The sequence below is a fragment of the Canis lupus genome, chromosome 30 (assembly GCF_003254725.2).
Source record: "Canis lupus dingo isolate Sandy chromosome 30, ASM325472v2, whole genome shotgun sequence".
Taxonomy (NCBI): domain Eukaryota; kingdom Metazoa; phylum Chordata; class Mammalia; order Carnivora; family Canidae; genus Canis; species Canis lupus.
The window spans coordinates 28,158,668-28,176,102 of NC_064272.1; the positions used below are offsets into that span (position 1 = coordinate 28,158,668).

General features: G+C 51.2%; 1 protein-coding gene across 1 annotated transcript in view; it reads right to left on the reverse strand.

The window, feature by feature from the left end:
* Positions 1–17,302, reverse strand: part of CA12 (carbonic anhydrase 12) — a 54,076-nt gene extending 36,774 nt beyond the window's left edge. The window contains exons 1-2 of the mRNA XM_025472574.3: positions 17,153–17,302; positions 12,538–12,558 (exon numbers count right to left, since the gene is read on the reverse strand). Coding sequence (XP_025328359.1) covers positions 12,538–12,558; positions 17,153–17,237 — 106 coding nt within the window. The 5' untranslated portion in view covers positions 17,238–17,302. The remainder of the gene's footprint in view (positions 1–12,537; positions 12,559–17,152) is intronic.
* Positions 17,303–17,435: the final 133 nt, after the last annotated feature.

Here is a 17,435-nt window from a genome sequence, read left to right on the forward strand (position 1 = left end):
AGCCTTCTTAGAGACATGGACATGAGGCAAGGCACTACGCAGGGTTTCCGTGAAAATGCAGCCCCAGCTGGAGCATGATCCAAACGCTGGTGCTTCGGGCTGAGATGCTAAGCATTCTGTTTAGCGATCTGATGGTATAAACTAGATGCATCTTTAACAGGTCTGTGTCCCTGCAAAAAGACACTGTTTTTCTCAATATGAACTTGGGTGTCCTGGACGGCAATGTTGTCGGCCCACTTGCGATGTTATCTCAAACTTTAAGTCAGTGTTCTCAACAGGAGTGATTTGAGCCTTCAGGGGACATTGGCCAAGTCTAGAAACATTTTGGAGTCTTGGCTGGCAGGTGCTACTGGCCTCTAGTGGGTAGAAGCCAGAGATGCTGCTAAATATCCTCCAAAGCACAGGACAGCCCCCCACAACAAAGAATCATCCTGCCCAGAATGTTCGTAGCACAGAGGCTGAGAGAGCCTGGCCCGGACTATTGTGACTGCCTCGCGGGGGGCCATGGGCAAGAAGGGCCAGATCATACAGTGTGGAGGGGTTTTTCTCGATGGGATTGGGTGCTCTCACCGTTAATCATCCTGGGACCAGAAAGAGGAATAGAGCCTGGCCACAAGGAAGAGGGGACACAGTCAGGAGGACTCCAGGCCAGGAGAGCAAGACTGGTGCCTACCTGATAGAGGGGGAGCCAAGGGAAGAGGGACTATCGTTGCCCTCAGGGAGTACTGTCGACAGAGAGATCTGCTTAGAATTTTCCTTTTAGACTGTCATTGCCATCCCAGGGCCTGAACCAAATTTTTTGCTAAATTCCAAGGCCTGATGAGTTGTCCTTGTTTTTTTGTTTTTGTTTTGTTTTGTTTTTTAAGCTACCATGTAATGAGCACTTACTATGCACCAGGCATCATTCTGTATCAGAGGTTGGCTAATATTTTCTGGCAAAAGGCCAGATAGCCAGTATTTTAGGATTTGCAGGGTGTACAGTTTCTATCTCCACGACCCAGCCCTGCTGCCGTGGTGCAAAAGGAGTCCTAGGGCCTGTGTTAAGGGATGAGAGCGGCTGCGTGCCAAGAAAGCTTTATCTACAAAAACAGGGGGTAGGCTGCCTCTGGCCTGTGGGGCATAGTTTGCCCACCCTCATTCTATATGTTTAACACATATTACATAATTTCAGCTGTATAACGGCCCTATGACGTGGGTACTATATTCTCATTTAATAGAGGAGGTGACCCAGACACAGAGATTGGATCTCTCAAAGTCACAGTGCCAGTAGGTAGCAAGGCTGGGCTCTGACCCCAGCCGTCCACACTGGCCACCACGGCAGCTCCCAATGCACTTTAGCGGGCACGGAGCCTGGGCAGCGGTTATGGGCTGGCGAGAGGTGACCCGCAGGTGAGCCCTGGGAGACTGTCCAGAGCTAGAGGACAGGAGCAGCAGTGGAGGCATCTGTGACCTTGTAACCATTCCCTGGGCAGTCCGGAAATAATAAAGAGAAGGATCTGGTAAAAAGACACAAACTCTCTGCAGCTACCCAGGGTGGAAAGTGAACTAAAGTGAAGGCTGATTGGCCTCCAAAGACCGTCAGCTCAATTCTCCACTTACCAGCTTTCACCGTGAGGACGTTCTTTCCAATAGCTGACCTATTGCCCTCTTGCTGTGATTCAAAGCTACTCCCTCAGTTTTCCTTTATAAAGTGAGAAAACTTGCTCTCTCATGGGTCTCTCACAGCTGAGGAGCTCCACCCAGACTCCTGCTTCCCATCTGCTCTCCCGAGAGCATGACGTGCGGTGGGAAGGTCGGGGGCTCTGGAGCCAGCCCAGCTGCCAGTCCCAGCTCTGCCACCTACAAGCCGTGTGACCCGGGGCACATCTCATGGATTCCCTGAGCTTCACTCACAAAATGAAAGTGACAGCCCCCACCCCACTGTCCCATCGTGAGGAACAAATATGGTAGCATAAGATCGGTGTCTGGATGCGAGAAGGCTCCCGAGACACGCTGGGCCGCAGGCCCTCCTGAGCTCAGTTGTCTCAATTCTTTTTCTCTTGCAGGCCGTTTGCCAACGTTTTAGAGCAAGTTCTCCCCTTCGCCTCGCTGAAAAACAAATCTAGGGTGCCCTGTGGGTCTCCTTTTACCTCAAATGAGATATGCGTGCTGATGGGGCATTGCTTTTCAGATTGGTTTCACCTCTGAAATCCTATCATCCCAGATCAAGTGTTACCTCCTCCCTGGTGCCTTCATGGACTCCCAGAGCCAAAAATAAGCAGAGAGAGAAATCATTCTTTCCTCATTCACTCAACAAATGTTTCCCAAGCATCTTCCCTGGGGAGTCTGTGCATCTGCCTGGGAAGCCCCTGTGAGGCTACATTCTCTTTCTGGATGACTGTCTTTGAGACTGGAAATGTTTCCTTGCTCGCCCCCTGGGCCCTGCAGAGCCCCTGGCACACTGCCCTGCTTGCAGCAGGCTTCTGCTAAAAAACAAAAGAAAAAAAAATAAAAGCCATTGAGGGAAAAACTTCTCTGGTGACAACTGGACAAGATAATCTGCACTGGGAAGCAAGCACTTGGCCATGAACCCAAGAGGTCCCTGTGATTCATGGGGCAGCTCTGTGCAAGGAGGATGTTAGGCTCCTACAGTTCATTTTTCTCCCAGGTGTAACAAGTTTTCTGGCCAGGCAGCTGGGCACACTGTTATTTGCACGCTCAGCCTCAGGAATGGGATGTTCCCTACATCATCCCTGTCGGTGAGCATCACACCAACAGGTTTATCAAGAGCCGGGGAGACTGTTGGGAAACTGCCAGAAGGAAGCACCAAGGAGGCTCTTTAAGATTTCACCTGAGTGCCTCCCCAAGCAGTGAGATAAAAACGCACATGCCATCCCTCGGAAACCAGCTGAGAGGCAGACTCCAGCTCACTGCCTAGGAGATGGGAGTGTGAGTGTGCGTGAGTAGAGACGCATCCAAGAATGTACGTATACACATGAATCCGGATGCAGGCATGTGTGTGTGCTTGTGTAAGTGCATGTGCATGCGTGCATACACACGCCCTCCTTCCTGAGGGGCCAGAGGGACAGAGCATAGCAGCCCCGCCTTCCTTGTCATTTCAGTCTTTGCGGGCTGGCCCTAGTCCTGCAGCGTGCCACACTCACACGACACTTGCCCCTGCTGCCCAGCCCACTCACTTTGATCCATTCTTTCTTTTTTTTTTTTTTAAGATTTATTTGTTTATTTATTCATGACAGACAGAGAGAGAAAGAGGCAGAGAGAGACACAGGCAGAGGGAGAAGCAGGCTCCATGCAGGGAGCCCGACGTGGGACTCGATCCCAGGTCTCCAGGATCACGCCCTGGGCGGAAGGCGGCACTAAACCGCTGGGCCACCGGGGCTGCCCCATGATCCATTATTTCTGACCCGGTCCTTCACTTATGTTCGTCCTCTGCTTCCTGTTCTCCCTTCCACTGCGCTTCTTTTGGATTCCAAACACCACATTTCTTTAGCTGCCCATCCTCTTCCTAAGAATCTGAGGATAATGATTCAGGGTTGCCCCTAGAGGAACCCCGACAAGAGTAACAGCCATGTGTTGTCCATAGTAACAATGGCTGGATTCTACTGATTTTTTTTCTCCTAGCAACCACACCGGTCTTTGATTCACATTTCCCATGAGTGTGGTGCAAGGAACCGTATCAAATGTTTATCTGTGTCAAAAGGTATTAAGTCTGTTGCGTTTTCTTTAACCACAGGCTTTTGTCCTGATGAGGGGAAGAAAAACAAGTTAACTTGGCATAATTTGTTCCTGGCAAATCTAGATTATTTACTTAAAAAAAATCACTGCCTTTCCTCAATGGCATTTACACAATCTCATGATGTGCGGTGTAGGGCATGCTACACCTCGTATAAAATAAGCATCTGCTGAATGACCAGGAAAGCACATGCGATGGGAATCAGGAGACCCAAGTTCTGGTCCTGCCTCGGCGCTTCATGCTCTGCTTGGGCCACTGTAGAACTCTGAGTGTCCCTTGCCTCATGTGTAGGTGGGGTGGGATTTGGCTGTATCAGTGCCCCTCCCCTCCCCATCCCAGGATCCCACGTAGGCAATATGGCAGTCTGGATGCCAGTTTGAACAGAGACAGGCATTCATCCACAATCCGTGGTACTGTGTCTACACTGTGCCTACATCGTGTCTACATTTCTTTTTTTTTTTTTTTTTTTTTTTTTTTTTTAATTTTTATTTATTTATGATAGTCACAGAGAGAGAAGGAGAGAGAGGCAGAGACAGGCAGAGGGAGAAGCAGGCTCCATGCACCGGGAGCCCGATGTGGGACTCGATCCCGGGTCTCCAGGATCACGCCCTGGGCCAAAGGCAGGCGCCAAACCGCTTCGCCACCCAGGGATCCCTCGTGTCTACATTTCTATTAGATGTCTGCAATTCCAGCTGAACTACCAACAAGTCAAGACCCTCCATGACCCCTCCCTTGGTTCAGTCCCCAAGCTCCTCTCCCACAATCCTCTGACCTCCCTTTCTCTAGTGTTTTACACTCCTTTCACTCTCCACCCTGCAGCCAGGGGTGATCCTTCTTAAATGCGTGGTCATGGCACAACCTGTCCCTAGGCCCCCAGCACCTTTTCACCCCTTGCCCTTTGCCTGGCTAGCTTTGATCTGTCCTCCAGGTCTCAGCTTAGATATCACCTCCTCCAGGGGCACCTGGGTGGCTCAGTGGTTGAGTGTCAGCCTTTGGCTCAGGTCATGATCCTGAGGTCCTGGGATTGAGTCCCACATTGGGATCCCCGCAGGGAGCCTGCTTCTGTCTATGTCTCTGCCTCTCTCTCTCTCTCTGTGTGTCTCTCATGAATAAACAAATAAAATCTTTAAAAAGAAAAAAAAAAAAAAGATATCACCTCCTCCAGGAAGCTTTCTCTAGTCCTTTCCCCAAAACACTAGGGGAGGTCTCTTCCAAGCTTCCTCTGTCTGCAGTGGAGGGCCCTATCTAATTCACGGTGTCCGTCCAGAGTCACAGTCACAGAATGGTAGACGCCGTGCCTTAGCCACCATTGCTTTAGCATCTAGTCCAATGCTCGACACTCAGTTCACTCAATATTGGTGGAATGAATGTGAACCAAGTATCTTGGGCTAATGGAAAATTTTGATTGGTTTTTATGTCTATCTTTGAATAAAAGCAGATGGGGAAAATTAACCATTTCATTAAATCATATTAATTTGTTAAAACAAATCTTTTAAAGATGGAGGGGGGTGTGGGATAAAGGAGTGGTGGAAATATAGAGTATGACTCCTCTAAGGTCCCGACTAGCTAAAAATTCCAGAAATCTACGTGTTATAACATTTTGGCTCAGGAATAGGAAGAATCATCTAGAATCTTTAGATTTGCAGGTCATAGGAGAATAGACAGTGACTCAGTTTGCCTCTGGGCTTCCTGGTGGTCCAAACCAAAAGGGAAACACAGTCATCTGCATGACTGCCTCAGACTTGCTACAAAACAGCTTTGTTCCACAACCTTCAGTCACCTTTCCTGCCTTCTCCAACCCCAAAGCGCACTTCCCAGAAGACGGAGCACCGAGGAGGGGCTGCTCTACGACAGCACCTGGCACCACTGGCCAATGTCAGCATTGCCCCATTTAAGTAAATCTCACTTTCACCATAACCAAGGAGCCTTTCCTGAGCCACCTGTCCCGGGAGGTGGAGGCTGCGTGAGCGATTTGCCCTGAGTGTGTCCTTAGGAGATCTGGAGGGGTCTCATCCAGTTCACCCAGGAGTCACAGAGCTGATCTAAGCACAAGTTAATGATTGCAACACTTTAAAAAGTTAAGATGAGCTAAACAAACCATGCAGAGCTAGACCAGCTCTGAGTCAACCTTTATAGACAGAAGGAGGTGCAGTCCTAGCATTTGTTCCTTCCTGGTTGGCATAAAATCAAATGCTTGTCAAGGAATTAGGGAGCTTGCTCACTCCTCAAAGAAATACTTTTTAAAAAATATATATATATATATGTGTGTGTGTGTGTGTGCACCTAAATTACTTTGTTTATAAATACTTGTAATACTCTCAAATTCTACTAAAAAGCATACATGAAATGAAAGTTGAAAAAAGAGTTAAAAATCAAATATGGTTGCCCATCATTCCCATATGCAGTGTTGGACAGTGTGCATACTACCATTCGTCTCCCACTTCTTTGCTCCCACTGTTTTGACTATTTAATTGCTGAAATTCATCGTCTCAGCTCCTTCCCTCTTGTGACAGGGTGCTTCTCCGCGAGCATTTGCGGAACAACTACCATATTTCCACAACTACCATATTGGGTTGCTTCCAGACACCACTGGTGATATGTCTCTATTTCAGAGATGCTAAAATATAGAAAAAAATGTGGATCTGAGAATCCACGCATCATGATCCTTGGCCACACAGGGCGGCCCCCGGAAGTCTTGGCCGTACTTCTGGCCTCCACAGTGGACATCTGCACCCTTCATCCCTGTGGATGCTGCTGTACAGGGGGCATAGCACAGAGCAAGAGAGGGGGCCCTTGCTCGCTCCCTCCCAGAAGGTTGCCCGGGACTATCTCTGATCCCTTCTCTTCCTCATGGAAAACCAGACTTTCCAGTCCCCTCCTGGAGCCTCCTTCACACACCTGCTTTGAATTCAGCCCTTTTGGCTTAAATCTTCCCTTGGAGCTGGTTTACCCTCCCGGGGGGGCCATCTCTCTCATGCTGGGGATGGGCCGCCAAGGGCTTTAAGGGTTCCTGGAGGGCTGGGGAATGAAGCAGCAGGGGCAAGTCTGAGCACCTCCAGAACCCTGACAGGGACAGAACCTGCTCCCCTGCAGTCCCCAGGCTTCACTCTGCCTCAGGTGGGTGATGGTTCCAGCCTGGGAACCAGATCCCAGATCCTCACAGCCCAGCCTCAGACTTCTTCCAGGTTCAGACCTCCACCCTGCTGCCCTAAACCAGGGATCAGCCCTGAGGCTTCCCAGGGGCTGGATCGAGAGGCCAAGGATGCTCAAGTGACTTCAGCTGAGTGGCCAAGGTGGCCCCGGCGATGACTATGGAACCAGGTGTCTGGTCCCTAAGGGCCAGGAGAGCACCAGGGAGATGAGGGCTGATTCACCCTGGCCCAAAGGACAAGGCTAGAAAGAACATTCTGGCCTGTGAGGAGCTGATGTTTTTTGCTTAGTCCCTTTCTTTCTCAAGCAACATGTTCTGTTTGTTCAGAATATATGAGGAGTAACCTCCTTGCTATTAAAAACTCTGGCCGTTGAGCAAAGCATGAAGAAGCCAACCCTTTCTAACGCAGCTCACACCCGTCTGGTGCTACAGAGTCTGCAAGGCATTTTCTCGCATATTAGCTAATATAATCCCACCCTGGGAGGCGGAGGGAAAGAAAATGGTGATAAGCTGTGCTAGGTGCTCACCAGGTGCCCAGCGCCATCAGCCTCTTTCCATCGTCATCTTGCTGAATCCTCCCTGAAGCAGAGAGGTGCTTCTCAGGCTTGAGTGGGCATCAGAACCCCCTGGTTGGCTTGTGCCAACCGATTGCTGGACCCAGCCCCAGAGTTTTGGGGTATTGTAGGTAGATCTGGGATGGGCCCAGGAATGTGCATTTCATATATATATATATATTTTTAAAGATTTTATTTATTCATGAGCAAAACAGAGAGAGAGAGAGAGAGAGAGAGAGGCAGAGACACAGGCAGAGGGAGAAGCAGGCTCCATGCATTTCTAACAAAGTCAAACATAGTGCCTTTGTTACTGCTAAAGAACTCAGGGCCGCATTTGAAGAACCACAGAGGTAGATGCTATTACTCCCACTTGGTCATTGTAAACACTGAAGTTCAGAGAGGTTAAGTTACTTGCCTAAGGCCATTCAGCCAGAAAGTGGCCTGGCAAATATTCACGGAGGGCTGCCAGGTTCTGGGCGCTGCACACTTTCCCCTCCTGCCTCCCCGCTACCCCCACCCCCGCCCCCCCACTCCCATGCCCTCACCCTGCCTTTTGGAACGAATCCTAGCTTCCCTAGGGTTTTACCCAGCTGGTAAGGCCAGCCGGGAACACTGAAATGCAGGCCAAGATCCCCCAGAACACACAAACCTCAGTTCTGCAACTCGGAAGGGATGAGAAATGATTTTGAGTGGGTGGACCACACCACATCCTATCAGACCCTGGATGTCACAACTTCAGTTAGAAGTAACTGGAACTACAGCCCCGATTTCACCAATGACAGTGGGGCTGGACTGCTGGCCTCAAGGGCAATCCCCACCGCATGGGGCTAGGGATTCAGTTCCCCGGTATGAAAAATGCCTTCTGGCCTTTTCTTGCTTCTGTGCTCAGAGGGCTTTATGCCTCTTCCCATTCACCCTCAGGCCAGCAGCTGGAATGGGGGAGAGGTCACGGGGTGTTTGGAGTTGGCTGAGCCTCTCTACCTCTGGTAAAGACGGGACCCATTCTTAATTAAATCAGCTTTTTTTTTTTTTTTAAGATTTTATTTATTTATTCATGAGAGACACAGGCAGAGTTCTGGAGAAGCAGGCTCCACGCAGGGAGCCCGATGTGGGACTCGATCCCGGGTCTCCAGGATCAGGCCCTGGGCTGAAGGCAGGCGCTAAACCGCTGAGCCACCGAGGGATCCCTAAATCAGCCTTTTAATTGCACATGCTCCCTAACTACTGTTTTGAGTTCTCCCTCAAGCTCTTAAGTCTGCTCTCCACCCTGCATATGAGGGACAGACAGAGAGACAGAGAGGCAGAGACACAGGCAGAGGGAGAAGCAGGCTCCATGCAGGGAGCCCAACGTGGGACTCGATCCCAGGTCTCCAGGATCACACCCCAGGCTGAAGGTGGTGCTAAACCGGGGCGGCCCCTGTGTCTAGTTCTTAGAGTTTGGGGAGGGTTTGGGAAGGATGCCACGTGCCAGGGAAAGTTGGTGGCAACTTAATATTCCAGCAGGTTCGGGACAGAAGGTAGGTATGAAGCTGGAGCCTGGAACACCAGAGATGTGCCCCCGTGGGGGATCCTTCCTGATTCCCCAAGGAAATCCTTTAAGCCTGGGACTCTTGTCTGGGACAAAGGAGAGAGAGCACACTGAGGAATGCAGTGGCAGGGCCTGGATCATAGGGAGCCCTGCCAGAGCTGGGGCGGGGCGGGGCGGGGGGTTCCAGCCATGGCAGAGAAGCTGGGCAGGAGGGCCTGTGAGGGGCTGCAGCCCACTGTCCCGCACCCCCAGGCCCAGCCACTACCATTCCAGAGTTCCCTGCACCGGGATGGAGAGGCCAGCCGGGCAGATGCCCTGCAGGGCCCTGGACTCTGGGAGAGGTGGGATGCCCACCCCCTCAAACAGGAGGGCCTGGCTTCCCTGTTCCCCTGTCCCTCGCATCTCCTTTGAAGGCTTATCTTATTCCTCCCAAATCTCTAGCAGACAGTGGTATCTGTTTCTGGGCTCGCTCACATCTGGGGAGCACTAAAGCAATGCCTGGCAAGCTCAGGGATGAGCTCGGCGCCCATTCTCTGCTCACACGATGTGTTCTCGGGTCATTAGTTCCAACACAGTCATTCTTTTTGGTTGCTCTGTTGTTTTCAACACGCTAGAGGTTTTTTGTCGTGGTTGGGTTTTTTTGTTTTTGGTTTTGGTTTTTGTGGGGAAGGGCCAAGAAAACTTCCACGGCAAGGATGACTCTCCCAGCCAGCTGGGCTTTAACTCGTTTACTGAACATACTACACATACAGAACAGTGCGTGCATCATCAGGGAGCAGCTTGATGAGTCCTCGCCAGCTGAACACAGCCCCCACACCAAGACCAGCACCCTCCTGGCGCCTCCTTCCTGTCACCTCCACCCCATGAGGGTACCTGCTACCTTGACTTCTAACGGCAGAGATTCACTTCAGCAGGCTGGAGTTTAGCATCCGCTCACAGGACAACCTGACTTGCAACTGCCCTCCAGTTCAGAGTTGAGGGAGCTGCTGGGGCTCAGCAGGATTGGTCTGGGACAGGTTTCCGGTGGCGAGGGCCTGCTCAGCAATTCTAAACCCAGCACGCCTCTGGCTGAGGGGTGCACAGGGGCAGGGCTGGCCCCACCATGGCTATCACATGGTCCTCCTATCTCCAGACAGGCCATCGGGGAGGTCAGCCGGGTGACTTTGTGGAGGGGGGTGGGGGTAGAGTTCTTTCCATGTGCTTCTAGAAGTCCTACCCTGTGTTCCAGGCTGTGGGAGGCCCCTGGTTCAGGATGACTCAGCAGCATCTACGTGCAAAGTGGCTGAGGTCTGCACCCTGGGAAAACCAGCACGTGGCATTTGGTTGGATTTGCCTCATTCAGTGCTGCCCTCACCACTTGGAAACCATTTCCCCCTCTCACCTATGCCAGGCTCTCTGTTTACCTGGGTGGCTCTGAGCACAGGTGCCAGCTGCCAGCCTGGACCTGTCTGCCTCACTAGCCACCCCTCACCCGTCCTCCTTCACTGGCCCCCATCGGGGCTGACTCCACATCATGTGTACTCATCACATTCATAAAAAGCCAGACTTGGCTTTGGGCTCAGCCCCTGCATGTCACGCACCATTAGACTCTGCCCTCTGCTTCCTCAGCAGAGCACTGCTCCGGTGGCACAGGGCGTGGGGGACAGAGAGGGCCGTCCAGAGCTAGTGGGCCAGGAGAAATGCTTCTGGGCTGCTCCTGTCACCACCCCCACAGCGAACCTCCCTCCCGAGGGGCCCTGAGTCTTGTCGATTCTCCCTGCAGCAAGTCTTTTGCCCTGCCCTTTCCTTCCCTCGGACTGCCACCCCCAAACTGGACATTAAGACATAAAATGGGAATTCGGCAAAGGCCAGACACCTTCCTGCCTACCCTCCTTCCCTCTCCAGCCCCTGCACCACACTACTCTCCCTAAAACACTAATGTGTTTGTGCCCCTCCATCTATGGGACAAAATGGGAAGGCTCCCCAGTCTCCCTTGTTCGATCCGACCTATTTTTCCAACCTTAGAGTTAATCGCTCCCCTGCAACTCTTTCTGTACATGCCCCTCAAATACTATTTTGTTTCTTGTCCGCTCATATGATGCCATCATCATCTTGGCCCACATACTTCCTTCTTACCACACCAAATCCTCTCCATCCTCCAAGGTCTCAGGTGAAAGCCCTCCTCTTCCAGGAAGCCTTTCTTGACCATCCGGCCCCAGGACTCTTTTTCCTCTGAACTTCGGGGCACTGAACCATTTATTGATCATCTGCCATGATCTATCCAGCTTCGAATTGTGACCTATAAGTATTTCCAGCAACAGACCACAGCCTACCCTTCTTATTACCCACCCACTTAGCAACGTGTCTCGCACACAGTAAGCACATAAGGGATGTTAGTAACGATGGAGCCATGCAGCGCGGGCGCCAAGGAGACCGTGGCCTGTCGGTGGTTGGTGAATTGTCCCAGTGACTTTTCTATGTCTCCTGGGCTAACAGACATCCAAAGGCTACCTTTTGCAAATCTAAGTCAGAGCTTCCTGTGGATTCTGCTTCTGCTGTTATGATCAACTCTCTGCCTGTCCACTCCTCTCGTGCGAGTGAGGCCAGTTCCGCCCTCCTCTTACCAGAACAATCTAGCTTGCACAGTGCTCCTGATGGTCCCTCACAAGACATTATCAACATTCTTGTACTTGTCCGCCGACCTGGCGCTGGGCCTGCCATTCCCACCCCAGCCGACGACCAAATTTCCAGTTCATTTCACACACCAGCTGAGCTGATTTCAAGCTGCTTATCTTGCAGGCCTGCCAGGAATGGCTAATGTCATCCTTGACCAACCCGTGGAAACCCCACTGCATACTTGATGTCCATCTCTCTCCTTGTGCACGGAGCAGGCATCCCTCTTTCAGTAAGGACTGGCCATCGCCACTTCTGAACTGCGCTCGCTTACAAACATGGCAACGAGACGTTTAATTCTAGATACACGGACAGCTTAAATTCTGGGGTCTGAGCCAAACTTCCAGAAAGGAGCCCTTTATTCTTTGTTTATTGTAGAATAAATGTCCTACAGAGAAGGTTTCTCTCCTACCCAAGGCCCTTGCAGTCTGGAGGTAACCTAGGCACATTCACCTGGGAGGTTTGGTAGAAATCTTTGCAGGAATCTGGAAATCTGGAATGCTGGGAGTCACAATTTAAGCGCACAGAGCAGGCCCCTGTGCTTGGAGAGAGTGCCTCATGCAAACCATGCGGAACAGTGTTTTAGAGAAGCTTTTGTACTTTCTTTTAATGATATCAGACTCGCTCTTCTCAATCCCCACAATAACCTCCACAGATCGTGGAGTTTCTGGCTTTCTCATGAATACAGCCAACTCCTCAATATTTAAGGGGCACCTAGGGGGCTCAGTCAGTTGAGTCCAACTCTTGGTCTCAGCTCAGGTAGTGATCTCAAGGCTGTGAGATGGAGCCCCACACTGGCCTCCAGTGCTCAGCAAGGAATCTGCTTGAGATTTTTTTCTCCTCTGCCCCTCCCCCACCACTCCCTCTTTCTCTCTAAAATAATAAGTCTTTGCAAAATATATTTAAAATCTTTACTTACCAAAATAGCTCCACTTGGATCCTGCAAAGAACAAAACAAAGCAAAGTAAGTACAATTGAGCTTGAACAAGTTAGAAGAAAACACTACAGATTTTGTTTTGAAATGGGTACAGTTGAAAAGGAGGAGGATGCCCAGACGTAAGATGTTGTCAGAGGCTGTGTCAGGACAACTGCTTCCCAGAGCCACTCTGTTCCAGAGGGAGGCACAAGACAGTGAGTTCTAGCAGGGTCTTGTGCATTAGGGACGGGGCTTTTTGATTAGAAGCCTCCCATATCTTAGGGAAGCCAAATTTTATTTTCTGAATACATTAAAAAAATTCATAAGGCTCAAAACCCAAAAGCCCCCAAAGGGTGCACAGTAAAAGCTCTTCCTTCCACCCAGTCTCCCTGCTTCCATGAGAGAGACAGCCAGTTTTATGAATTGCTGGGAACATTTTCGTGGTGTGACTACACATACATGTGTAATCACATTCTTTCTCCCCATTTCTGCACACAGATGTCAGCATCCTGGAAACACTGTCATGCATCTTGTTTTTTCCCACTGACCAACACACCCTGGAGAGCAGTTCACATCAGTACTTAAAGAGGAGAAAACTTGTCTCAAAAGGAAGGTCCTTCTTTGAGGAAGCTGCCACCCTCACCTAAGTTAGAATTCCAGGGGTAGAGAGAACACGTACGAGAAGTTCTGCCAGGAATGTCATGAGAGTCACTTACCACCTCCCACTCCACCCCCTTCACACGCAGAAATCCCCCATTCCTACATAAAAAACATATTTTGGGGAAAAAATGTTGCCAAGCTGCACACTTAGTATCCTGCTTGACACCTCCCTTTTCACCTCCAGCAAGACACAGAGAGCCTGAGATTCAGGGTGTCACGGTGACATATCCAATGAGAGGGACTCTTCAAATCCTAAGTGCCTCTCCTGGCTTCCCTTGATGCCATGATCCTGGCCCACAGGATACAGTCAGAAGAGGAAGGCTGTCCTGTCCCCTTCCTCTCCTAGGAACTGATTTGCAGTAAAACTGAACTGACCAGCAATCGGCACCCTTAACCACAACCAAGCATTTCTTACTCAAGCCAATGGTGATTCTTAAAAGCAAAAAGAAAAGATCTTGCTGCCTTTTAAAAACTAGTTTCATCTCATATTTTTCTGTTGTTCTGGTTCGTGTCTTTGCCTTGGTGCTTTTCAACTCTTTTTTTTAATTTTCAAAGTGAATTGGTAATTGTATCAAATTACACTTACACATGGTTCAAGGTGTCTACGGTTCTACAAGGTTTTTTATAAAACAGATCATTCCCCTGACACCCCTAACTATTTCCCTCGTCCCTAGAGGATTTTTAATCCTCTTTCAATGTGGGTATCTCCACACCTCAGTAGAAGCCTGTATTGCTCCTCTAGGATTTGTTTCGGTCGAGGCATTACTGACTCCCTCCCTGGGAGAGAAGCAGTGAGGTCTCTGGCAACCATCTGTAGCCTATCGCTTTCTTCTTCTTCTTCTTCTTCTTCTTCTTCTTCTTCTTCTTCTTCTTCTTCTTCTTCTTCTTTTTTAAAGATTTTTATTTATTTATTTATTCATGAGAGACAAACAGAGAGGCAGAGACACAGGCAGAGGGAGAAGCAGGCTCCCTGGGGAAGCCCGATGCAGGACTCGATCTCAGGACCCCAGGATCATGACCTGAGATGAAGGCTGACACTCAACCACTGAGCCACCCAGGCGACCCTATCACTTTCTTTTATATGTAAGGAAATAAAAGACCAGTGAGATGAAGTAGAGGATCAGTGCCTGCTAAGAAGTGTCTCTCCACATTTATCAGTACCTCCAATAAACTTTGCTACTTTGAGTCTCCTTCTCAATCTTTAGGGTAAAGTGGGGGCTGCTATTCAGAAACCTCAGAATATCTGATAAGTATTTACGGCCCTCTTCCCTGTGAAGATGCCCATAGGCTTGGACACACAAAATTCATGTCTAATTAATTTCAGATGAAGGCCAGGGCCCAGCCTAGTCCATCTTGGGCCCTGAACTGACCCGAGGAAGACTTTCTCAGGGACGTGTGTGCACGTGTGTTTGTTTGGTTTTTTTTTTTTTTTTTTTGGAAGTGGCACCTCCTGATTCCCCACCCAGAGTTTAGGAGCAGGAGTCCTGACCATACTCTGGAGGCAGGCCAGGCCAAGGCCCCTGTGGCTACACCTTGGAGGATTCCTGAGGGAGCAGGCTTCTCCAGAAGAAATTTTTCCCTTCTCAGGAAGGCGATCTCTCCTACGTGAGAGACCTGGGAGGCCCAGTTCGATGCCTGTTGGAACCTGCAGGCCTACTCTGTACTAGACAAGGAGAATGCCCTGAGTGCTCACTGAGGAGGTGTATTGACAAGGATCCAGGCCAGGGGTTGAGGGCCCTGCCGGCTTCCTGGTCTGGGTGCTAGAACCTTCTCTGAGTAACAGTCACTGGGGCAGCCAGAGACTGCCAGGTCTCCAAACCAGGTTCAAGCAGAACAGGCTCTGCAGAACTCACTGAAATGTTCCCCCGTGACGACTAAGAATTCCAAGGTTTTCTCCAGAAGACACGTGACCTCACCTTATGATACTCCTTCCCTCCCGACTCCATTTTTTTCAGACATTCACCAGTGCCAAATGCTGGAAGTCTAAATATTCCAGGAGGAGGACAGACCACACTTTGACCTCATCACCTAGCTTAACCCCCCTCCACTCCCAACCTTGGGTTAATACCACCTCTACATCTCAGTGACTTTTGCTTTGACCTTGTCCCCTGAGGCAGTTAAACAGCCAAGAAATCCGCATGAGTAATAACAGAATAAAAACTGTGTTCTTAGACTCCAGGGGGAGGCAGGCTGGCTACTCAGTGTCTGGTGAGAGTGGCTTTTTTACTGCAAACTCCCCCCACCCCACCTTGCAGAACTGGGAGGGAAGGAAGGCAAAGAAGGGAAAGGGAAAGAGGGGGAGGGTCAGGGGCAAGGAGGAGGGGGAGGTAGAGAGGGAGGTGAGGGCAGGGAAGGCAGGGGAAGAGACAAAAGGGAGGAGGAGCTGCCCCAGAGTGAGGGGAGCAACAGGCTTTCTGGAAAGAGAGCCAATGAATTGCTGTTTCTCTCCTGTCTTGGAGCAGTGTGCAACTACAAGGGAAATTTCTAGCAAAACTTCAGATTCCAGTGCAGCTTTCTTGAAAGGGGAATACAATTGCAGTCAAAGTTTGCAATTGTAAAAATTTCCTCTTTTATATAACTCCTTTCTCCCACCAACCTTTTTTTTTTTTTTTAAGTAGGCTCCATGCCCAGCATGGAGCCCAACATGGGGCTTGAACTCACAGCCCTGAGATCAAGACCTGAGCTGAGATCAAGAGTCTTTAAGGCCTAATGGACTGAGCCACCCAGGTACCCCCCCCCCCAACTTTCTATTTCTTCTGGACAAGATAAGGGAAATAATGTCAAGCGTATCTTGCCAGCCAATGGATTTGAGTTGAATGAAAAGTAATGCCAAAGCTGTGACAGGCCAGTTCCCCCACCTCCCTCCTGCCCCATGGACCCAGTGACCTCCAGGAGAAGGAGTCTCTGAGCACTCATGCTCCAGAGCAGGATCCGTTTCCCACGCTGCTAACAGGGGAGGCTCCGTTTCCAGCCATCATTGTCACTGTCAGCCTCCTATAAATGTTTCAGCCTAAGCTCGGTCCAGCAATGGTAGCACCTACAAATGTCCCTGCAACTTGAGACAAACTCTGACAAGGGCAGGAGCTACCACCAGGCACCCAGGCAGTTTCCCAAGAGTCGCCACCCCCAGAAAAGTGCTCACCCAGCAGTTGGAGAGGCAGGCAAAAGCTTGGCACCCTCTTGTGCCTAAGGATTAACTAACCTTGACCTTGGTTGCTCACCCCAACTCCCTGCCTTGACCTGAGCCGCCAGTTCAGGTCCCCACACCTCCTCCCAACCCCTCCCGCTGGGCACCCTCAGCCTCCAGCCTTTGGGGCTTAAGCGCCCTAATTACACTCGGAGCTGAGGTGTGCACGCTCTTCTGGGTGCACGCACACTTACGTTCAAGATAGTAGAGCCCTTCTGGAGCAAAAACAGTGATTAGGAACGGGACGCACCATCCCTCTGACCTGGAGGTAAAACTTAATGGTGAAGAGCCTCTCCTCCAAAGAAAAGCACCACCCCCCGTCGGGGAAGGTCCTGCGGCTGGGGGTGCTGCACGCCCTTCCTGGTAACCACGCGGCGCGGGTGCCACATTCACTGCTCTAAGCATCTGCACGTGGATCGGGGCGCAGCATTTGCCATCCTGGTTCCCTTCGTCCTCCCCTTCGGCGAGTTCCCCAGCCACCCCTCCAGACCCGGGGGCAGCTCAAAGGGCGCGCGAGCAGATTTTAATCCGGAGACAACAGCGCTTCCCCGAACCCGCAACAGGTCGTGCATTTCCAAGGAGAACGAATTTTCCGCAACGCATTTTCCAAATGGTCTAAACACTACGCCATCCGAGGGGACGCTTCCCGCCCCCCACCCCCCGCCCCCCGAAAGGATGCCGCGTTAGCACCGAAGAGCCCGGCAGGCCGTGCCCCGTGCAGGTGGGGCTGCGCGCTCGGGGCTGCGCGGGGAGCCGAGGCGGACTCTTTACCGTGGGGCGGGGCTGGGCGCGCGGGCCGGGGGCGCGAGCACAGCAGCAGGAGCACGGCGGCGGCGGCGTGCAGGCTGCGGGGCATCGCGGGGCCGGCGGGGCGCGGGGCTCGGGCTCCCTCCCTCCGCCTGGGCGCCGGGACCGCGTGCGCGCAGCCCGCCCGGAGAGCGCGTCCGCCCTTGGCGCGCCCGGCTCCTCGCGGGCCGCTTATATAGGGCCGCTCGGCCCCCAAACACATGATGTCATCGTGCGCGGGGGAGCACGCCCTGCCGCGGGAGGTCTG